The 24,907-nt window shown below is 43.2% G+C and overlaps 1 protein-coding gene across 2 annotated transcripts in view; it reads right to left on the reverse strand.

Moving 5' to 3' along the window:
* Positions 1-6,045: 6,045 nt before the first annotated feature.
* The window catches only part of VAPA (VAMP associated protein A), a 32,698-nt gene continuing 13,836 nt past the window's right edge, over positions 6,046-24,907 (reverse strand). Inside the window, exons 2-7 of one of the 2 annotated variants that reach the window (XM_074352417.1) lie at positions 21,305-21,457; positions 18,404-18,507; positions 17,891-17,971; positions 11,698-11,832; positions 8,069-8,242; positions 6,046-6,804 (exon numbers count right to left, since the gene is read on the reverse strand). In XM_074352417.1, coding sequence (XP_074208518.1) covers positions 6,646-6,804; positions 8,069-8,242; positions 11,698-11,832; positions 17,891-17,971; positions 18,404-18,507; positions 21,305-21,457 — 806 coding nt within the window. In that variant the 3' untranslated portion in view covers positions 6,046-6,645. The remainder of the gene's footprint in view (positions 6,805-8,068; positions 8,243-11,697; positions 11,833-17,890; positions 17,972-18,403; positions 18,508-21,304; positions 21,458-24,907) is intronic. The other variant, XM_074352418.1, reaches the window with a different exon arrangement.

A 24,907-nucleotide genomic window follows, 5' to 3' on the forward strand; every position in this document is an offset into this window, starting at 1 on the left:
GCAGAGGAGAGGGCGCCCTGCCCCGCGGACACACAGGGGACACCGAGGGCTGTACTGGGAAGTGTGGGGCCTCCAAAGAGGGACTTGTACGTGACGGGAGGACCAGGGAAGTCACATTTTAAAGCACGAAAGTACAGCACACACTGTCACACACACGCGCGGTAAGAGACTGACGCACGGACAAGAAGGACATAAACTTCAGGCGTGTGTCCGCCAGGGAAACGCGACCAGGGAAGCGTACAAAGGGGACTTCGATGATTTACCCCTTAAACAAAAGCATCTAAAGCAAATATGGAGAAATAAAACGTTAAAGCTGAGGACAATGTCATGGAAAGGGGCAAAAGGGACACAAAGGGGAGAGAAGCCTGCAACAGGCTGGTGCCCAGCTTGTCCCCGCCGCGGGCGGGGTGCGGTGAGGCTCAGTCCTTGGCTGCGGTGCACTGTTTTGGAGTCGAGAGGTAGGAGTATTGGCTGGAAAGAATGTTTACATATTTAACTAGTTTGAACACTGCCTGTGCGAATATTCGTACCATTTACTACCTCCACCAAACGCACGCGTGTTACAAGACTCGCTAAGACCTCAGTAACGGTCCCTGTCCCCCTCACGTCGCCTTGCTGTGCAAGCGTTCTGAGGATGAACACAAATTTTTAGCACTTTATGAAGTTCACATCAAGACCCTTCATATACATATTCCAGACCTCCCTGAAATTCCACCCACGTGTCTTACAAAGGAACACTTCACCCAATCAAAAATTAAGATCTTCAAGAAGGTATGTCCGCATTGCAGAATGAAGAATCTTGGTAAGAAACCACGATTTCTTAAAACATACAAGGAATCTCCCGGCTGACCAAGTCCACGGCAAGGGTTGGGGGCGCAGTCTCAGAGTGTAAGAGCATCTTTCCTTTGAGAAGATGCGGATGCACTTGATAAATTAAACATGACCATTAAACTTTTAAAAGAAAATCTTAATTTCATTTCAGTCATTTCATAAAACTTAGTTTCTGGCAAAGTACACAACAGCACCCACTCTGCAGCAAAGCTCTCCTGGGCTTCTCAAAAGTTCTCCTTCAAGTTGAATTTTTCAAGTGAAGCATTTCCCTAAATCTAATTCAAAGTAGTGTGATACACACCCTCACGTATTTGTCTACATATTACACACTTAGGGACATACACTTGGATTAAAATGGCACACAAGTCTGCCCCCCAAAACGATATCAAAACTGTATCATAGCTCCTGACAAACCCCTACTGCTTGAAACAAGGAAGGTACTAAAACGAGAAATCCTTCTTGCTCAGTAATGTAAAATAGACAATTACTTGCAATCTCAACTCTCCAAGAATTTTCTTAGAACTTAGTTGTCAACAATTTCTCCCCCTAAAAAGGATCTGTATTTTCCCACAAGGTCCTGAGTGTGCACGTTACTTACCTCCTCTGTTCTCTGCAGAGCTATAAACAGTGTCAAGAATTTAGACCATGAATTACCAGATTTCAGACACGTGGTTTAAATAATCACTGAATCTTTAAGAACCACATAGAAAAGACTGAGGTCACACTCTGCTCCCCAGCCTTGAAGTTCACATGAACCATCTCTGAGTCCCACAGACTCTGGATTACTAAACCTGTTTAGTTATGCTCGTGCTGGTTTTGTTAGAGAGCTGAGATTGTTAACAGGCAGTTACCTCTTCTCACTTCTTTGGGAGACAAAGGTGAGAAAAGAAGTCTTCACCAATCTAGGACCAAAGGTTCCACAAGGAGATGCTACACAGAAGTGTTGCAGTCAGCATTCCGTACCTGCAGGCGTCACATCCACGGACACGAGCGCTGACTACCCCGCCCTTCTGGACAAGGGAATGGGTATCCCTGGACTCTGGATTCCGTGGGGGCCCCTGGCACCGACCCCCGCAGACGTGGAGGACGACCAAACTGCCTTTACATTGTATCTAAGACATCACAAAGCAGCATGCTATTTTTTTTTTTTTTTGTAAAGACCTGATTTGGACAGGACACAAGTCACTCCCCTCGCATGGTAGATGACATGGTTAAGAGCCTGGGATCCAGGCCCAGCCCATCGGGATCCGACGCCTGCCCTGTTACAGCTCTGTAACCCTGAGCACGGCTGATTTCTCTAAACCTCTCCACCCGTCCCCTAGGATGGCGGTTAAAACAGGACCTATTCCACAGGACCTGGGTATTACCCGAGGGCATGAAACCTGGCACATGGCACAAGCACCCTGAAAACCATTTTGTGCGTTAAGAAATACACGATGGGTGAAATAAACCTTAGGTGGGTCGTCACTTTGGGTGTCTGCCAGCAAACTGGTAATTAAAACTGAACCCCACAAAATTTCTCAAGTCACTTCTTTTTGCACAGAAAGCTCAGATCTATTTGCAAGTTAAAAACCTTCACTGGTGTTTTAACATCGCAACCTTTAAGATGGCTCTTGTAACAAGCAACACCTAAAGGTAATTCCTGCAACTTATTTTAAGATTGACATACAAGGAATTCTGAAAATGCAGTTTCCCTACATTGCAGGACTCAGGTCTTACTGAAACCTATTTTGTGCCTGGCTTTAGCATTTAAAAGCCTACAGAGCAGTTGTCTGCTGCAGATTAAACAAATGGAGCCTAGAAACAAACGAGCATGCCGGGTCCCCTCCCCAAACCAGCTCAGGCAGCATCTGCCAGGCGCCGTTCGGGTGTCAGGTCACCTTAAGTGTCGTGAGTTAACACACGGCCGCAGCTGAGCACCACGGCTAAAACCTAACAAAATGAACAGTGACCTGAGGGGTCTCCTGTACCTGTTTTCAAGGTAGGCGTTACATACAAGATCAACCGGAAAACGAGAAACTCAGTTTGAGAACGAGGAATGTGGTAGAAGGAGGGTGTAATTAGAAAGGGAGTCACCTGGCCAATCAAGCTTTACACTGTAGGTAAAACATCTGCAACTTTACAAAGAGGTGATCATAAAAATAAAGCAGGCATTCCTGCAGTCATTTATACTTGGTTTTCCATAAATCAGAGAAATCAGGTTAAGTGGAAAAACCGCAGGCTACAGAGCGGTCTGTAACTCATCCCACCTAGACAGCACCAGTACTGCATGGGCATAAACGAGTGCAGACGCCGGCGCTGCTGGACGCCAGGCCGTGGCATCGCTTTTCTTAATTTCCCAAATCCCCTAAAATGCACACATTATTTCTACAATGAGAAATGCAGGAAGAGAAAGCCTCTCCCTTTAGGGATGGATGCTCAAACTTCTCGGCACCAATCCCCCGCTGGCTGGGCATTCCTCCAAGATGCACTGTCTGCAGAGAACTCTCCAGAAGCCGGGCTTGGACCACTGTGGGCTCTCACGCGAGGAAATGAAAAAGCAGCTGCCCCCTTTCCTACCGAAGGCCCTTAAACTCAAGGTCGCTAAGAAAAGACTGCCACCAGGACTCAGGTCCCAGGCCGTCACTGGCTATTACTACCTGACAGACATTAATACACAAACCATCACACTCTGCTGAAGTCAGATTCCTTTTAGTTTTTTAGAAAGGAAAATGACACTTCACCACATTTTTAAAGTTTATTTATTCACACAATAGTTTAATTTCCTCTGAAAGCTAGAATATGAAGATCATTTACCTTATTCTGTTGTCTTTCCACATGACAGCCAGCCATCTCTCCCTAACGCCCATAAAGGGCAATTTTCAAAAACCTATGCACACACCCAAACCACTGAACAGGAGTGCACAAAGCTCTGGGAAAACGGGCACTGGAGTGCTTTCAAAGTGCCGAAGGAGTACGTTTAGGAACGAAACTGTAAGAACTGTTTTCCTTCTTACCTTGTTGATAAAACTTGTTCTCAAAGTGGCATGCCTTGAATGACTACAATCCAGAAGTAATTCCCACAGCAGATAATATCAACCTTCGGGAACTTCTGAGACAACTGAAGGAGAAATCAAGATTTTTTTTTCTTTGACCAGAATTTCTGAATTTGATACATAGTTTTTTCAAGTGTCATTTCTCTTTCTTTAAGGTGCCATACCCCACACTCAGAATACAATTCTTAAATATGTTGTAAAGGCAAGAATGGGCAGAGCTCAGGTCCACCAGGTGCAGGAGGAGCGGAAGGCGGGCGGGCGGGCCGCGTCGCAGGGGAACGTAAAGCCTAGTGACTGGGACACAGTCCCCTGGCAGCCTTGCCTCATGCCCACGTTCACAAGCAAGCAGGCAGACGAGGCAAAACGTCCTCAACACGCATGGAGTGAAGACAGACAATTCAGTCTGTATGCTATCAGTCCATTCATACAGCTGGACCCTTAGAGTCACCGCTGGTGGTGAAGTGACTGGATCAGGCTTCCCACAGCCGTCAAAGTCCCCGACACAGTCGGAGCACCTCCTGACAAGCAAAGCTGTTAAGCCCAGGGAAGCTTGATTCTGCAGATGCTACCCAGACCACACTCTCTCCCAAAACTAACCATGTGTTAGCATTTTGTAAAATGCCTACCTAAAAAGACACTGTACTTCACAACGGTTACTTACCACCAGCTGGGAGCGGCATTTCTAGCCTATTCCCTGCATGCAGACACGCCCGAGACAACTCCACAGCCTGCAGGACCGTCTTACGACGACGGGGATCTCACATGTGCTTATCAAACAGCATCTTACCTTCATTATCGCAGTCATGTCAAATTAGGGTAAATTTTTTTCTCTACAAAGTCACCAGAGAAAGACGCTACGGTGGAGTCAGGAGATTTCTAGGGCTAGCTCTGCCTCTATCCACCCGTGAGACACGAGGAAAGCTCTCTCAACTCTCGTAAAGGCCTCAGATTCCTCAACCAGAAAACAAGGGGGTCCACACGGTGAACTCTAAGCAGCATCCCCACAAAACAGGATTGTGCTACGTTTGAGAACTTAAACTTAAAAAAAATTGAGAGCTATGAAGTACGAAGCTGGACACCCAACACCAGTAACATTGATTACATAGAGCTCTAAGCCAAGGAATCACTGACCCTGCACCGACGGGATGAAGACGCAGGCCCGTTTCTCGCCTGCTTTTCCAGCTACCGGAGCATGAAGCACGTCTCACTGCGCGCCCTGCGGCCGCGCTGGAGCGCACGGGCCGGACTGCGGCTGCGCAGTGACCCCTGCACACGCGCAGTCTGTGGGCTCTAACAAACTCAAAACATACCTGAAATGAAAACGCAACCAAAATTTACCAGACCATTCACTCCTTTATGTGATGGACACGCAGACCTGGGCCTAACATACTTCACCGCACCAAGTCAGGTCCCAACGTCCAATTTCCCTTTCAGATTAAGTGCATCTTTTACAAAGCCAACACATATTTTCAAAAACCAAAATTCACTTGTATTAGATTCTACTTAGAAAAAGTGAACATCTTCCCTGGCTCCAAAATGTTCCATGCTGGTACAAATTAAATGAAGACACAAGACTAAGTGTAGGAAAGTCTATCAGACCCCAGAAAGGCGTATTGATACTGAAAACCTGCTTCACATGGTTAACAGACAGATTTGGAAAGGATAAAGTCACTTTTCACAAAGAAACTCCCAAGGCTTTACTCAGTAACACCAAATTTCCATAATGGGAATCTGAGTGTCAAACTAGACAGGGAAAAACCCTACTTGTAACTACTACTATGCATAAACGCTGTAGGAGAACAATTGGGCTGGTCAGAAAGCAGTAACCAGAACCAGGGAGAACTAACCTTCCTTGAGACAACACTAGAAGACCCTGCTAAGAACGGGGAAAATCAGACGCGACAGAGCCACCGGGCAGACACGCAAGCGGCCTGAAACTACACACTTCAATTCTCATGGTACTTGTTTCATATCACCTTGAAGATAAATGGATTATGACCTTCCAAAACACCAAAAACAGCCTGAAATTTTATCAATTCCTTTCCTTAATAGAACGAGGGCTTTTAACCACAGACACTATAATATCCGAAAGGTAAGATAAATTATGCATTTTATAACTCAAATCACCACACAGTGCACCATGGTTTCCCGTCTAAAGACACGACAGACACAAACAAGCTATCGAGCAAGAATCTGTTAACAGTTTTATTATTTTTATGTTAAATACCATGGGACAGGATTGTAAGGATGAAAAACTCAGTCAACAACTGCCTCACAAGGGGTAAGAAAATTCTGCCATGATATTAGCAAAGGTAAAGGAGAAAATTTACACTGTAAGAGGCACCATTTCCCCGCAGAACACCTCTTGGCATTTCCTGAATGAGTGGGATTAGCAATCTAAATAAATCATATTTCAAGAGGTAACAGCAACAGATAAAATTTAAAGGGATTATTAAAATAACATTTACAAGACTCTGAACAATTCTTGAACTCTTATTAAAACCACAAAGAAAGAACAATTCTTTATTTATGAATTTCATACAGGACTGAATGTGCAACTGGCATCTGCTAGTGATGGTCTGTGACGTACAATCTGTCCGCAGCCGAGCACGCTGTTCTGACTGTGTTTCTAACCGTAAGAGACCACTGAAGGCGAGGCCTATATGACGCTGTACACACAAATGGTCACCGTGGGCCACACTACCAGTGAGATGGCAGGTGAACAAATCTTTTTCTGGTCAAGAGGGAAAAAAAGAAACAGCACTCTGCATGCGTCACTCTACAAGATGAACTTCCCTAGAAAGAATCCAATGAAAATGGCTGCAATTACAACAAGAAGTGAAGGAAGGGGACTGGTGACGTTCTCTCTGAAGGACGCAGCTGAGGTTGATCCAGGTTTTTCCGAATGTGCTACTTTTCTGAGCCTTAAGCCTTCATCCTAGAAAAAAATACACACACACAAAGAGGTTTGAAGAACAAACACGCGTAAGGCTACTGAGCTAACGATCTGCAGACAGAAAGCAGACTAGTATGCACACGACTGGGGACAGGGACAGGGATCAGCTGCGAGCCGGCCTGAGAAACCTAGCTCAAAAGAAATATTCTAAAACTGGATCCTAGTGATTGCTACACAACTCAGTAAATTTACTAAACTCACTGAACTATACACACATTCACAATGGGTGTCTATGGAATGTAAATTACATCTCAGTAATGCTGATTTTAAAAAGTGGAACTGAGAAATATACTCCTAAAATTAATACAATTAAAGAAGAGGTCTGTGCAGGCACTACCTCCCAGGTGGACCGCGGTATTTTCGCACGGGTCACACCTATCCTAGCCCCATCAGCCAAAGACACCTGGAAACAAAGCTAGGGCAAAGGTAGTTGGAGGTTGGTTTACTGACTCACTGCCATCAGGGCACCTGCCCAGCAGAGGCACAAGGAAGAGACAGGACTTTACAGGGCTTGGGGGAGGGAAAGGTTCAGGATGAAACAGAAACACAGTGTTGTGACACGCTCAGAGTCGAGCAGGAGGGCTGCGTGTGTATCTGAGGGCCAGCGCTGGGTCTGGGCTGCAGAGGAGACAGAACCCTGCTTCGTGGAGACTACAGACACGTAGACTGGGATGCGGGGTGCAGAACCCGCCTGTGAGGTTCTGCTGCTGGACTGGGGATGGGGGCTGTGTCTGCATCGATAACTGCAGCCCACCCCCCGACGAGAGTGGGCTGCTCTGCTCCTACTGATAAGTTTTCACACGGCAAAGTCTCTGACAGTCCATGATTTTCGGGGACAAGGTCTCTCATCAAGAAAACAGCCGTCATTTGAAGTAGGAGGCTGTTATGACACTTAGCAGGTATAGAATGACCGTGGGGAGAGTAATGACGCCCGTTTACCGGGGCAGCTGGCTTCATCTGGCCCAGACCCCGACCAGAGGAACAGCAGGGCAGGCTTCTACCTCCTTGGCGCAAGCTCATGTTTACGCTCTCACTCTGATTCCTCTAGTGTGTTCACTAATACCGACTAAGAGTCCACCTGATCTCACACTGCTTCATGTGCAGTACTGGGTTTTCTGTCGGTTTGTGGGCTCTGGCTAGGAGTGGGGCACCGCAGCCAGGACGTGATCAAACTGGGGGAAGAAAACAGAACTGGAAGAGGATAAAGCCAAGCAGGACAGGCAGGCACACCCTCCGGCGCACTCACCCTCAGGTGCCGGTTCTCCTCCGACAGCTTCAGCACCTCCCCCTGCAGCCGCTTGCACTCCTCCATCAGCTTCCTGGTCTCCGTGTCGCTGAGGGAAGCGCTGTGCGGCTTGGGCAGCGGCCCGTCTTGTTTCGCGGCGTTCAGGGGCGCCGTTTTGCTAGGCTCCATGTCATTCTGCGTAACAGAGACAGCGGTGGGAGCTGTTTAACGGACTCAGTCTCCTCACTGGTCTTACAAAGAAACGTAAATGCCACATCCTTCTTCTCCAAAAAAGTATTTCAATGAAGTTTTGACAATTTTCAATTTCGTTATTGAGAAGGTTTCTAAGTACCAAATGTTTGGTAAGCAAACGAGGCACGCGGCCCTCTCCCTCGTCCGTCCCCGGAGCCCGGGCCCCGCAGCCCCTTGGATGCCCCTTCCTACGGCAGTGCCCAGCGCCGGGGGAGCGGCAGCCATGCTGCCCGCACCCACCCCCAAGCCCAGCGCTCCGGGCGGGGCAGTTACTCGGTAACTGCGCTGAGTGACTGACGCCAGCCAACCCAAATGTGAAGCTAGTTTTCAGTGCTCCGACGCTGTCATTCAAATGAGGTGCTAGAGGAAAGGGGGCATTATCACAATTATGCCAATAAAATTAGGAGACTGCCTACGAAAAACATGTAAAAGAAAACCTAACTTCGATTAGTGGGAAAAGATAATGGAAGGATATAAACACTGAAGGGAAGATAATGAACACAAACACGCATCATGGGAAAAGAAAAGGGACTCAATTCCATGACCTGGGACACAAACAGAGAGAGGGTCCCTTCAACTCCTCAGCAACACTCTCCACTCCGCCTCGAGACACTGAGACGCTCGCCGGAGTCGCGGTGAACAAGTGCCTCAGGCTGCCCCGCGTGCCCCTGCGGCCAGCGCGCTGGCTCTTTCCTCACCGCCTTCCCCTGCCCCCGGCCCACCCCACCACCATGAGTAACAACCCTGTCTCGCACATACCTGGCTCTCCTTCCTACTCTTTCCCTAGCAGTAACTAGAATTCATTTCAAAGGGACTTTTCAAGTGTGCTCAGATTCCAACCCAGAACCAGACTAACGTCTGCAAACAAGGATGGCGTGGCCTTCCCAGTGAAGGCAAAGGCCAAGAGCCAGCAACGCAGCCACTGAGCAGTCTTCAGGTTCCGGAAAAACACCACACTCATACCAGAGAGCTGACAAGAAAGTAAGAAGTGGGGGGAGGGCACAGCTCAGGGGCAAAGCAAGTGCTTAGCATGCAGGAGGTCCCGGGTTCAAGCCCCAGTCCCTCCATTAAAAAAAAATAAATAAAACCTAATCACCTCCCCACCGACTAAAAGAATAAAAAATAGACAGATGAGAGGCCAACAGATGGAGAGAAAAAAAATTAAAACGAGGACTCATCAAACTCCTCACAATTAGCCTCCTATTTTTAAACAAATTCTTGAAGTTCCAGAAAATTGAATCATGAGAGGAAAAGAGGAAGATAGCCCCCATTCTCTCATCAGCCCAACACAACTACTGCTTATATATCATCTTCCAACATTTGTCGTGTGCGTATTTTAGAGTCAGCATACATGTAACATTTTTTGTTTATACGTGCATCCTTTATATAGGTATTATTTAAATGACACAACGTCATTCAATATTCTGTTCTGCGCCTTACCACAATTACTCGTTAGACACCTGATGGCTAGCTTTCTACTCTTTGAGATTTTAAATAACATGTCAATCAGTATCTTTTCATGGTGGCACAATTAGATTTTCTTTTTACTGAAATTTTTCTTAATATTGTTACATTGCTTTTATAAGAAAAAGGAGAAAAAGTGTCATAATCAATCTGTGAAGCATAAATGTTAGAACGCCAAGGATACAGTGAAGCTTAAACGCTTTCCAAAAGTGGGCCAAGGAAGTCATCAAGAAGTTACGCTGAGTGCATGAGTACCACGTATTCAGCACCACGCAGGCCGCCACAGCCAGTCAGCACACACAGCAGAGGCAAAGAAACCTACTTTACTTAAAATTAACTTCTGTCACGCAAGAGCATCCATAACCTAAGGCGGTGGGGGTGGAGGGACCCCTGAAGAGCCTGGTGGACTCGCTGAGGCTATGGACCTCGCGCTTCCTCTCGGGGCCCCAGTGAGCAGCGAGTTCCTTGAGGGGCGCCTCAGCTGGTCCAGAAAGGGGGGCCTGGCTGTCCTGAGGCCACGAAACAAGCCAACAGAGGGATTCAACATGCTGTGCCTCTTCGGCAACTGACGAAGAGTAACGTCACACTAACATTATGTCTGACACTGCAACTCAGAATGGTCAAAGCCACAATATCAAGACAAGAAGAAAATACGCCATTTTGTGCATTTTCCAGTTTTACATTATTCAGACTCTCTGCAGTAATCCCCCTCCATCTATGAGGTGAATTTACTTCTGTATTTTTTTTTAAAAACCTTCAGAATTTCAGTTCCAATATTCTAAGTTATTCCTCTTGCAGGGTAATCAGAAAAAGCGATGGCTTAGGGACTGGACAGAAAGGGAAAGGGAAAATACAAGGCAAAGTAGGTTTTTCACTGACGCCTTGGGATGGATAAAGGAGCAAAAAGAATGTCAACGTGGGGCTCCATTCTGCTGACTACTGTGAGGGATCAAATGTACGTACAGGGAGTTAAGAGGCTAAAGCCAAGAGCCACGGCATGAAGCTGCCAGGAGGCTTAGGAAGGGCCTTACCCTGGAAAGAGGCAGTATTTGAATAATAAAGTTACTGAAGATTTATTTTCACTCTAAACAATTCATTTACTTTTTCTCTAGGATTAGGATTCCCAGAAGTAAATAACTAAACACACAAAATTTTAAAAGTATTAGACATTTAAAGAAAGGATTTTTTTTTCAGCCTCAGTACACATATTCCCTGCAAAGCAACCTGTCCCCACTGTGGGGTTCCTGAAGCTCCCAGTAAGCATGAAACGGCACAGAGAATCACACAGCAGCCACTATGTCACCAAGAGTCACTGTCACCTGACTGAGGTACCTTCAGTTTACCTGAGTGAATGTTAAAGACAGTGTGTACACACAGACACACACACACAAAGACACACAGAGAAATTAATAAATGCAAATATGGCCTGAAGATCGTTGGTGCTTTTGCCACAGATCCCCTACCCGGGGCATTTGTAAACAACTAACAATGACAGCTAGAGAAGGGTTACCATTACTGGCATCTGGTAACAAAACATAAAGCAGCAATTTCGTTTGTCTTTTTCAAACACATGAACATAAATATTTGCCTGGAGAGCAGCGTACGCCAGCTCCCACCTTCACTGCTGCGCTCGCTGGTCTGCTCAAACCCCAGGGACAGGAGAACCTGCGCCAGCGCCATAGTCATGTTTGCTCGCACATCTGTCCTGCTCACTACTGAGATTTTATTAAGCGCTGCATTTGCTTTTTTAGAACAGAATAGTCTGCATGCCTGATTTTTAACTGGTCCTACTATAATTTCAAACATAGCTGACAATTTCAGTTCTAATTACTTCACGCAGCACACAGTAAGTACCACGCACGTGCCAGGCAACTGCATGAACAGAAGCAGCAACCCTAGCAGACCCCTGTGTCTGACAACTCCCTAAAACAAACCTTCTGCTTCTCCTGTTTGAACACACTGAGTCCCCTGGGCTCACTCTTCGTGTGGTAACTGGCAGGCGTCGCGCCTGTGCTGCTGGTGCTGCTCAGCGGAGTGCCAGCGGGGGCGGTCGCCGGTGGAGCTACACCCTGAGGCGGCATGGGAAACAGTCTCAGAGTCACCCCGAGCTCTGACTTCTCCTGCACGGGACTGGGAATGACTAACACAGAAATCATTAGGCTCTACAACATACACATTATCCTACAGAAATGTGCTACACGTAAGAAGTAACAGTAATAAAAGTAATAGCTATGTTAAAGCAAAAAGTATAACATTTCTGAACTTTTTATATTACTTTCCAAACAAAATTAGTTATGATTAAACTGGCATTACGGTTACTAAGTATATAAACCTTAATTGAACTTATGCTAGCCTCATGTCCTAAAATGAATACCTTCTAATGGTGTAGCTCTGAATTTTTGTTACCAATCAATACTTGTCAATATCCGAAAAATAAGCACTTCATACTTCCTTACCTTCGGTAGCACTCAACCTGAACGATTTTTAAGTCAAATGAATTTCTTCCTCAAGCGTGTGAAAACTGCAAGGATTTATAAACCTCTCCTGTATTCAACGACTCCCCTCCCGAAACACACACACACACACACACGCATACACACACACACACCCCTACTGTGTCCCACAACCAATAAACAAGGACACACATAATATTCTAGTTATACCATTATCATCTCCACAGTTCTCTTCCTATCTTCTCAAATTCCTTTAATACACATAAAAATACTATTATACAAAAAGGCTGTACAGACTCTGAAATAATACTTACTGACCCAGGTCACTGTATGTAACTAAGACAAATCCACCTTACTTATTAATAATGCACTGTTCCCAATCTGCTCTGTCTCAACAGAAAACAATGTATATTTAAATCATAAAAAGTCTATTCCTAGGACCCCTGAAATTCCCTCTTCTTGACAGCCCTTCAGTCTTCATTAAGACAAGTCAGTATCTTTTCCTACAAAATATGTCATTAACAGATGTTAAATGGGGGCATAAATGAAATGTAATACATTTTTAAAACTTGGAAAATGTCAAGTAGAGTTGGTGGCCTCAAAATAAACCAAAATAATTTTTTATTTCAATACAAAGAAGTGAAAGGGGGATAAAACATAAGTAACAGGTTAATTAGGGGGATGCCATAGCTCAAGTGCCAGAGCCATGATTAGCATACACAAGGTCCTGGGTTCAACCCTCAGTACCTCCTCCAAAAATAAATAAACCTAATTACCTCCCCCCAGCAAAATAAACAAATTTAAAAAAAGGTTAATTAAAACCATTCAATCCTGAAAAAACACGACCAGTAATTAGACATTAGATTTCACAATATGGAGTTGATAATAACTAAAAAGAGCTAACAATTCAGAGAACCCCACTTTGTAAAACACCATCCACGTCCAGCCACCAGCAGCCTGGGGGAGGTGCTGAGTGGCTCTCAGGAGCAGCCCCGAACACAGCTCGACTAAGGGCTGTGGGCCATTAACTCAGTGACATGCATCCAGCCCAGGGCCTGTGGTTCCAAGGGCTAGGAATGCATTTTAGTGCCTGAAGGCACTATTAGTTAATGCCTGCTGTCTGGGAATAATGTTAATAGTACCTCCTTCTATTCTAAAATAAAAGGATTCTCAGAATCCTAGGTCCTTCTAAGTATGATCCAAATCAAATAGCTATTTCCCAAAAAGAAGCTCATATTCTAATGATGGTTCTAGTAAATTAGGACTGTTTCATCACCAAAAAATGACTTCTTTAAACTTCAAAAATGAAAACATGGACTCAATCACTATACTTCTAAAGCTGGCAACTTTCCTACCCTACAAGGTGACCAAATACTTCAATCATCATCTTAGTTACACATTCGGTATCAGGGTCCTAAGAAACCCAAAGAAATCAACATAATAATAACTCACCGTTTTCCAACTGTTCTTAGAAACAGTAAACACCCAAGAACTAACAGCATACCTAAGAAGATCCAGATTTTCAGACAGGTGAGGTATCCTTACACCATGTACTTCCATTAAATACCAGTCTGCACCTTTGGGGGGCACGGATAGGTGCGTGAGAAGCTGCAGGCAGGGGTGAGTGGGACGCGGTGCTTCACAGAGCGTCACAAGGCCTACACCAGCCGTGGGAAGAAGGAACCGACAACTGCGGCAGCAGCTGTGCTATCCATCAGCTCCGGGTACTAACCAAGCTTTTCCAAGCCAAGGACTAAAGATCACACATTCTGACAATGGACTCTTCAGAGCAAATGTGCAAGGGACCACTAACTGCAATGAACATGGGCTTCCCTTCTCTGAACACAAGCTACACGTCCAATCCGGACAGAGCTGCGTATTAAACCACAAGTTGTCGCCAGAAACTTAGTTAAAAACTAAATTGAATTTTGCTTAAAATAACATACTTTTTTTTTATAGGGAAATTTTTACTTTATTTTTTTTTATTTTTAAACATTTTTTATTGATTTATAATCATTTTACAATGTTGTGTCAAATTCCAGCGTTCAGCACAATTTTTCAGTCATTCATGGACATATACACACTGTCACATTTTTTTCTCTGTGAGTTATCATAACATTTTGTGTATATTTCCCTAAAAAAACATACTTTTTAAAACCTACTAACAACAAAACTAAAAACAGTCAAACCACATCACATAGGAATTTACTGTACAGCAATTATAACTATAAACTAAAAAAGATGTATTTTATATTCTACTTCTAAAAATACACAATACCAACAGTTCTCATTACATTTTTGTGAATCTTGCACATTTAGAAATGTGTTTTCCTGGAACAAGGGAGTGTCATCTATAATCAGTACGTGTAAGTCACATGGCGTCGTACCAGCTCATCTGTGGCGCTGACAGCTCTTATCCAGGCAAAACACTACTCAATGATGCCCTAATGCCCTAACAGACAAGGTTCATACCAAACGGAAGACAGACAGACAGAAAAAGGACGCTCGGCAATGTTCTGTGTCCACGCATGCTAGGAAGAAGTCAGTGTGTCCAAGTACTGTGGTCTGTAGGCAGTTCTATCCACTCATCCCTAAACAGTACTAAGCTGGAAATGGCAAGCTGCAATAACCAACACACGGAACATCACAAAAGAGGGGGTCTACATGTATTCGTACACGTGTACGTATGTATATATTACACACATGGTTTCATCCTAAGCTAGTGTAACAAATACACCCCAAAAATTGTGTGTTTTGTACTATTATGAACACTCCAGATTTGGTTACTTCGAGGTTTCGTATTTTCTACAAAGGATGAGATGCAACGTTAAACTGATGACTTAACAGGAAGTCATATAATCAACCATTCAGATGGAACCAGGTCTGGGCCAGGCCACACTCAATTTAAATACATTTCTCAGTTGTTGAGATTTCTTGTACAATCTGCAGGTTAGTAGCACCACAAGAATGAGTTTAACAGAAACAGACTCATAGACATAGAACACAAACTTGTGGTTGCCAAGGGGGCGGGGGGTGGGAAGGGACAGACTGGAATTTCAAAATTGTAGAATAGATAAACAAGATTATACTGTGTAGCACAGGGAAATATACACAAGATCTTATGGTAGCTCACGGAGAAAAAAATGTGACAATGAATATATATATGTTCATGTATAACTGAAAAATTGTGCTCTACACTGGAATTTGACACATTGTAAAATGATTATAAACCAATAAAAAATGTTAGAAAAAAATGAGTTTAAGCAGTAATAATGTTTCCAAAAGCGTATTTTACAGAACACCAGGCATTCCATGAGAAGTTAACTGTATTATATGAGAGAAAAAAGAAATACTAGGTTAACCATATTTTCTTTACTCAGGGCTTTGAATATGCAAATATGCAATGTGCTTATTTATTGGGAGACACAGTATTTATAGCATTTTTCCAAGCTCATCTGCGCACAGAGCCTTCCAATCCAATACACATCGGGAAGCGGCGCCTGGTAAAGCACAGCGTGTGTCTGCTGCACCCTCGCTGAAGGCCGCTGCTGGGCGGCAGACAGCACCGCCCGGACACAGCTCCTCTGCACATCTGAATTGTACAAACATGAAGCCCTGGAAGGCTCATTTCACGTGTGAACTTGAAATGTGAATTCCAAACACTTAAAAACACCCGTCAGGAATCAGCACAGCACAGCACAGCAAACAAGCCGCACAAGCCACTCGTTCCAGAAGCACTGCCTCCGGGTCACGAGGGGACCGGCCGTTCTCCTCAGGGGCTGTGTGCGTTTCACACGTTCTGCATTTCCCTTTCCCAAGACCTTCAAGAACATACCTCAACCACAACATCTAACCACTACCCCAAGAAATAAAAGGATGCACACTATCTTACGTGATTTATGTGATGCTGACATAATTTTACTGTTAAAATTTCAGCATTTGAAGAAGTGCCCCTAAATGACAATCAGGCCCCCATTCGAACTTTGGCCAAAAGAATGGTTTGATAGGAATTCTTTGTCTTACTCCCAGGGTCCAGACTGTGGTCTTGAAATACCATCTCCCACTAAAAGGACCCAGAGCTTCTTGAAGAAATGTCTGGTTCCAGGTCTGGGCATGGAAATAATCCTGCCAAATTAGACATCAAGAAAATTACCAAAGACCACTAAGGTGAAAGGATGCAGGAACTGACCTGACAAATACTGTATGATCTCACTCGCATGTGGACTCTTAAAATAAAACCACAGTAACAACAACAAAACCCCAAACTCATAGAAGAGACCAGATCTGTGGTCACCAGAAGTGAGGGCAGGGGGAGGAAGAACTGGATGGGGGTGGTCAGCAGGTGCAGGCTTCCAACTGCAAGACAAGGAGGACTGGAGGAGTGATGCACCCAGTGACAGAGGCATACCCTGAGACTTCCCACCATGGCCAAGGCAGGGGGAGGGGTGACTCTCTTTTTTGCAGCTGCACGAAATGACGACGTTAAATAACCTTACTGTAGTCATCACTTCACACTACATGTAAGATCAGTCTTTACGCTGACACCTTCAACTTACACAGTGCTGAATGCCACGCAGAGCTCAATAAAACTGGAAATAACATTCGCTAACCCAGACAACGTGCTATGTTTTCTTGGTTCCAGTAATAGGAGCTGTGCAAGCCATCAGCTTCCTGGCAGCTGAGTCGGCAAAAACAAAGTGAACTCCGAACAGGAAGCACCAACACGCGTCAAACCCTCCTTTCCCAGTAAGGACACGAGTGGTCACACTTTCTATTTTTGGTAAACATCTCAAAATCCCTTTAAAAAGTCATTTAAAAACACAATAAAGATTTGGCCAACACCTAACTACCACTCTGGCACTTTCTCACTTCATCGTGTCCCAAAAAGCAGCACACCTGAGCCCACACACTTACTCTGTGAGCTCACCCTGTGACGGGGCGGGCGTCACCAGACAAGGCGGCAGCCACGCCGGCCTGCACCCTACCTGGGCCAGCACCTGTGTGCATCCATATTATTCTATGTATTAAGTCACACACACAACCTACTCACTCTCCAGGTCTCTCCCACAAACCACAGAAAAAATCCAAGTGTCCATTTCAAAGGGGAACCGAGAAAATGAGCAGAGCCCATTCTATACAGAGGCCGCTTTATAAACTCCACACATACACAATGAAGTTCCTCAAACTGTATTTGCCTCACACTGGTTAAAAAGCAACATTAAAATTATTCACTAAGGAATAAAACCGAATGTATTTTGACCAAAACTAATAGTGAGCAAAACACCTGGGAGTGGCCTAATTTGGAATAAACTGCTTGTCCACGTAAACATAGTATACAGGATATCTCCTGGAATATAGTTGCCAAAAGTGGTTTATGTCTGTAATTTAATTATCTCATTCTAAAAAAGAACTTGAAGTGGTTTAAGTGACAAAATTGTGGTAGAATAAGATGATTCTTCTCCATCACACAGCTTGTATCAAAAAGCATTTTTCTTCCTGAATGAACAAAACGCTAGCAAATGAAGAGCAGGTCCACATCGAGGTCCCAGAAAACCGCAGCACCAAGTCTCAGCAAGTGGAGCGCTGCACCGCACACCCACAGAGGCCGAAGCCAGAAGCAAGATGACGCAAAGGAACCGACGGCGTATCGCAGCTTCCAATCTTCTCTACTTACCAGTTTATCATTTTCATTGGGCATTTCAAACACACATCTCAATTTAGAATCCATTAATTCATCGGGTTTTGCCTCTTTCCACTAAAAACAAACAAAACCAAACAGTGAGATAGAAGAGATGTGATCGTGACAAACCAGCTTCACCTCAAGGGACAAGGAACGGGCTGGTGTGGCTGCCTGGAGCAGTCAAGGGGCCTGTGGCTGCAGGAGCCCCGCTGGCCGTACCCAGCAATGCCACAGGGCTTGTCATGTAACCCCAAGAGCTACTGTCGCCACCCGTTAAAGCCGCAATGACATCCCTGGCGGTCACAGGACTTTACTCTGAATAGCAGCACTTCTCAACTGTCCCTGAGAAACACTGCTTCAAAGCCCCTTCATTCTTAAGTTAGGATCATCTGCGGTGAACAGATGTACAGGTTTTGTTAATTTAAAAAACTGGGTTTCTCAATCGAGAACAAAACCCACAGTTTAAACAGCACCCCCCAGTGAACTCCATTCAACTTCTGTACTCACCACAGCTTCCATATCTGAGAAGTTCGGTGGGGCGAAAATGGTCTGTACCATAAACTTGTGCTTACTCTTCTCGTTGGGGTCGTAGTCGAAAGGCTGCAGCATTACTGAGTAAGAGGAAAGGACACGTCACACTGACTCTGCATCTGTTGGCTTCTTATCGTTCCCTAACTCCCGAAGTGAAGAAAACCAGGAAGGATCCAAGAAACCAAACTGGACGACTTACAGTCAGGATCCAGAAGCAACTTTATGATTTCAAATTACTTTTAAATTGTCTACCTTTCTTATCTGCTAAGTCTTTAACAACCCATAAAATAAACAAATGGCTATTTAAAAAATAAACATCTATAATTACCCTTTCTAAACTTAAGCTTGAAAAATTTTCAAAACTTTGCCAACATTAACTATTATAATGCCTGTAAACTCAAAATCTAGTAAATTGTCTATTGAAACTACTTAAAATATAAATTTAGGTTTCACATTATTTAACAATAATATCTCTTAAAATTAGACAACAGGGATATTTACAGGAGAAATTCTAGGCAACTTAAAAACTCACTACCATATTAATGTTCTGACATAACTAATTCTTCTAAAATAGATTTTAAATAAATACTTATTCAAAAGCTTATCAATTTGTTTAAAAATGATTCTAAGAAAATAAAGTCTACAAAGAAACCATAGAGCCTCATGATTTCTAGTATTTTTCCAGCATCCTAATAATTACACTCAATTTTTTTTCTAAGCACTTATGATTTCCAGTGGCCTACAAGAGGGTTTTTAGAGGCTCTATGTGGTTTTAAATTATGTAATATAAATCTAGTAAGAGGGTCTAAAAACTGAATCAGTAATTATACAAAACACGTATACAGTATTGTGGAAATGACTCCCCTGCTAACATTTACATTATTTCTAAGATAGACTCAACACTTTCAAAAAGACAAATGCAAATAAGCAAATGTCAGAAATATCAATTTACATAAGAAATTCTTATTTCTAAGTTAAGTCTACGACATTCCCATTAACTTCCATCATGGTTAAAACAAACTTTCAAAGGCCAAATACACAGCAGCAGAAAACGCACATGACAGGGGGGCGGGATGAAGCACAGTAAACGCCCACTAACGCTCCTCACTGACACCACTCTAGGCTGAGCACTGGGAGCTGGGTGAAAAGAAAACTTACAGCTGGTTACGACTTTATGATAGTCATACTGTAAGGTTGCAGACCACGTAACAAGAGGAAGAGAATCTTAAAATATATATATAAATGGAGACAAATTAAAGGAGTGAATTCACAAAACTAAGTGCTAAAGGGAGAGAGGAAAAAAAGAAGAGTATGTAGACAGAGAGTTGCCCAGGGAAGGCTGCAGAAGGAAGAGCGGCTGGAGTGACCCTCCTCTAGGAAGGGGCTGCACGGAAAACTGTAGCGCCAAGTTCTATGTGGCGGAGAGGAATCTGAGCGCACGCCATGGTAACAGTAGCAAGTGCATCTGGAGTTTTTAGTAAGTGAGATGGCTCAATAGCAGGGGTTTATGTGGGAGAAAGTGCTTGGGAAAGTATACACATCCTTAAGAAACGTTAATACAGTGAGACTTCAGCAAGCTAGAACCCTCAAAGGTCATTCTAAATAGTTTCATGGGTTCCTAGGGATAAAGCTGTTTGCACCAAAAACTATTTTTTAACCACATGGATAGAAATAATTCTGTCTTCTTCCAATTTACCTAAAGGCGTGAAGACTTAGACAGCAACTTCCAGAACACACGTGCTCACTGCTTCCCCTTCCTATTTCTGCCTCCAGAACCCATGTGCTCACAGCTTCATCTTCTCAATTCCCAGCCATCTTGCCCATGAACTTATGGCTTGGACAAACACATATGAAAGCAGCCTCCCAGCCACCACCAGACTGGCTAAAAATATCTTTTCTAGGGCCTCCCAGCTCCGAGTTTGGGGCTACAATTACTGAGGGAGGATTTAGTGCCACCAAGAACTCTGACTGTGGTCTGTCCTCGACTGCCTGCACAGCCGGGCCCCACTTGTAACTATCTCAGTAAGCCTGCCCTAGGCTCTCACTCTTTGTGTGACTTACTATTTTTAATCTGCTGTGGGCCTGAAAACTAGAAAACAGACACGGAGCTATTATATTCCCTTAGGAACACCTATCAGGACCACCCAGACATGATTTTTTCAAACATACACGTCCAGGCTATGTCCCCAGAGATCCCAATCTGAGAGGTCCCCGAGTTTTTAAGACACAGCCACAGAGGTGAGAATGACTGCTAGAAACCAAGGGTAAGTGGTCTCTGTGCGAAGCCAGAGAGGTTCTCCTGTCAGTAAGACACACTGTCATCCTCACTTCCTGCCTCCCAGCTGTGCTAGACCAGCTCCCTACAGGACCGTCAGGGGCGCCTGAGGGAAGAAAGACCAGCTTACGGGGCACAGCAGCACAGACTCCATGGCAGGAGTAAGCCGGCCATACGTGGAAGGAACCAAGAATCCTCCTTGCACTGTAAGTAAACACAAAATGGAGTAACAAAACTAAAGTTTTCAAGTGCCAAGGCGCTACTGGTATTAACAATAAAAGGCAGAAAGACTCATCTAATTTGATAACTATTGGCAAAAAAGAGGTACTGTACCAGTAACTATTAAGCAAAAAATTCAGGATAATACCGCTCCAGCTGCATGCAATATGTAACAACAGCTGGAGATCCAAATGACAACTATCAAATCCCCAAAATGACACATTTCAAAGATAAAATAAGGGCAGAGAATGTGATAGTGAACTGTAGAAACAAAGTGCTTACAAGCTGACCGCATACACGGCCACCCCAAGACAAGGGTGAGAGATTCTGCAGCAGTCTGCACACAGTAAAAGAGCAGAGAAGCTTGGGACGTGGCTTGCTACCTGAGACAGTCACGGTCAAGCCCGGGTCGATAATCCCACTGTTGGGCCGCACACAGTACCGACGGGGCGCTGTAGTCTTCACCTTGAAACACACTTTTCTATCCGATGGATTCCGCAACTTTAGATTTGTAGTGACTACATCTGTGAAGGGGCCTGTAAGGTTTAAAAATCAAAAAGAGGGGAAAAATTTAATTGGATTCACATACACACACACACACACAAAAGCAGAAATCAAAACTGAACACACATAACCTCAATTTTACAGAACGTATGTACTGAAGTCTGTGTACATAAATACACTGAGACTAGCAGTACCTTCCCATAGGGGTAAACTCACAAAGGAGTTTTATTTTCTCCTTCATTTCTTATCAGATTTCCTAAAACTGCTACACGAACATGTTACTGTTTCTATCTAATAAAGTGCATTTTCAAACTTTCAATTTATGAAGGAATTCCACAGCGATACTGCCAGCGCACTCTTACCGCATTACTGAAAGACGAGGGTTTTCAAGGGGTCCGCAGACCAGGGCCAACCTTCACACTCACGTGACTGAGCCGACCACAAAGACCTCTTCATCTGAGACACCACGCCAGTGACAAGGGCGCTCTCACTTCTCCTGAGTCGGGTCTAACTCCTTCACTCCTTTGCTCTCTCACTCACGTGTTTGCCCAGTATTTATCATGAGCACTGCGGCAAATGCCCTACATACAGATTTGCTTAAGTTTTGGCTCTACACCCAGACAACACAAAGTTGCAAAACAAAGGACCTCAGAAAGTAATCCAGCCCTGCCTGAATTACCTAAATCCCGAACCAATTTTTTGTCAAGGGGGCAGGGGATGAGGAGGGGAACAAAGAGAACAGCTGTTTTTGTTCTTGGCTGAAGAAAGGCCTAAAGACAGACTCAACAGACTTAGACAATAAACTGAGTATCTGTTCATTTAGAGACAGAAGACAAACTTAAAAATACGCCCCAATGAAGCAATAACCACACACTTCTAACTAACCCAAAAACAATTTTAAGTGGTTTCTAAAACAATTAATTTTAAGTTATATTAAAAAAAAAAAAAGAGCGAGAAGGCTGAAATCAAAGACAACTATTGTCAACGCTACCTTCTCTCATTTAAACAAATAGTAATAAGCATGTCTTTTAAAACTTTAAAATATTTACTGTATGGAGCCCAGACTGAGAAAATTCCTCAACTCTGCCAGAAAACGTTTCCCATTTTGTTAAATATTGGAAAATTATCTAAAACAGAGGCTTGAAGGGGAACAAACACAGCCAAATGAAAAGCCATTATTAGGAAGAGAGCCGGGGCTGAAAACAGCAGGTCTCCCAATGCAACACAGGGACGAGAAACAGACTGCAAATGCACTGCCTGTAAGAGACACTTGCTCCAAGCCCTTGGAAATGAATTAATTTTATCTTAAGCTTCAAGTTTGTGAGTTGTAAGCTATTTTCTAACAAATAAAAATTTGGCAAGACATGGAAATAACCTAAATGTCCTTGGACAGATGACTGGATAAAGAAGTTGTGGTATATTCATATAATGGAATACAACTCAGCCATAAAAAAGAATAAAATAATGCCATTTGCACTAACACAGACGGACCTAGAGATCATCATTCTAAGTGAACTAAGCCAGAAAGAGAAAGACAAATACCATATGATACCACTCATACGTGGAATCTAAAAAAAAGATGGACAAACTTACTTACAAAACAGAAACAGATTCACAGACATATACAGCAAACTTACAGTTATCAGGGGGAAAGGAGTGGGAAGGGATAAATTGGGAGTTTTGAGATTTGCAGATACTGACTGGTATATATAAAGTAGATAAACAAGTTCATACTGTGTAGCACAGGGAACTATGTTCGATATCTTGTACTAGCTTATGGTGAAAAAGAATATGAAAATGAATCTATGTATGTTCACACATGACTGAAGCATTGTGCTGTGCACCAGAAATTGACGCAACATTGTAAACTGACTATACTTTAATAAAAAAATACAAATAACAAAAAAAAAGAAATGAAAGCATATATCCATGCAAAGACCTGAACACAAATGTTCGTAACTGCTTTATTGGTAAAAGTCAAAAACTGAAAATCACCCAAATGTCCATTAATAAGTAAATGGAACAAACTAACATATCTATAAAAGGGAAGACTACTCAGAAATAATGAACAATTGGGCAAAAAAAAATTTGGAACTGGGTTGATAGAGAAGACAGAGATAAGAGAACATTAGAAGAAAACATCTAAAGGCAAGAGACCAGTTACAGAAAAACTTTTAATGTAAAATAGCCACTTAAAAAGTACGCACTTTAAGTATATATAAACATATGTGAACTATAATCTTTTGAATAGTTTGCTTTTACATAGTCAAGTTAATCACTCAACTTGTGTATTATTTTATACTTTTTAATATGTTATATTTATACGCTGCTTCTTCAATTCCAGCGGCTTGCATTTTCTGACAAGCAGCTAACGACCCCACCATACACTGTCACAGAAGAGTAAAGGAGAAAGCTTCAATCTGCCCGTTTTGCTACATGAATTCACAAAATTGTTGGCTAGACACACATTTTAAGTTGCTACAACTAGGAGTCTTAAAGACGTACATTCCGTTCCTCAACTTTCTCAAAATCCATAAATTACTACAGGTAACTGAGAATGTGTAAATTATTATGGGACTATTTCAACTAGGACTTTAACATTGGCAGCAAGCATGGACTTAAAAAAACCCCAATTTCTTAGTAAAATGACAAAACATTTTACAAAATTCTAACAATCCTGTATTTTTAGAACATAATTATGTAATAAGATTTTTAAACTTTTTAATTTTAAAATCAATTTTTTAATTCTCCCCAATTTTAGAGGAAATCCAAATAAGGTAAAATGACTGATTTTTACACTGATTTAGAAAACCACGTGTCCACTTTCATTAACATATGAATTTTGAAACAGTACTTAAGCTTTACATTGCCCAGCTGGGCTTATAAATCTTAAATGACAGATTGTGGTCTTTCTAGACATAAAAATGCAAACTATCTAAAGAGGAAGAAAATACGCCAAAAGAAAAAACTCCACCAACTCAAAACAAAATTCTTAACTGGATATGTTAACCTTATCAGCAAAATGTAAAATTACCTATAAGAAACCCACCTAACAAATGAATTTGAGGTTTTCTGCTCGACTGTGTCCCTCTAACCAAGCCTCTCAATATAAGGGTTGCTCCCAGCAGACCGTTCTGCGCCAGAGCCCATTTTCCAGGTTAAAATGGAAAATTAGCAAGTACTAATAACCGTTAGCATAAGAGTAACCAGATTTAACAGCCTGAAGAGTTCCTAGGAAGAAACATCTGGTCCACTTTTGTGCATCACAGAAGCTGATGAAAACTATATACTACCCCAGGAAAACATGCACATGCAGATATTCAGGACAGGTTTAGCTTGAATATTTCTGGAGGGTGAGGGTGAGACAAGGAGATTAGGTTGGGGGAGGGACTCCTGCAGCCTGCAGGTTAAGAAGACCTGATAAAATATCTACCTTTACAGGCCCTCAAAAATAGAGGAAAAGTTGTGTGATTTATCCACTA

Source organism: Camelus bactrianus, chromosome 24 (assembly GCF_048773025.1).
Source record: "Camelus bactrianus isolate YW-2024 breed Bactrian camel chromosome 24, ASM4877302v1, whole genome shotgun sequence".
Lineage (NCBI taxonomy): Eukaryota > Metazoa > Chordata > Mammalia > Artiodactyla > Camelidae > Camelus > Camelus bactrianus.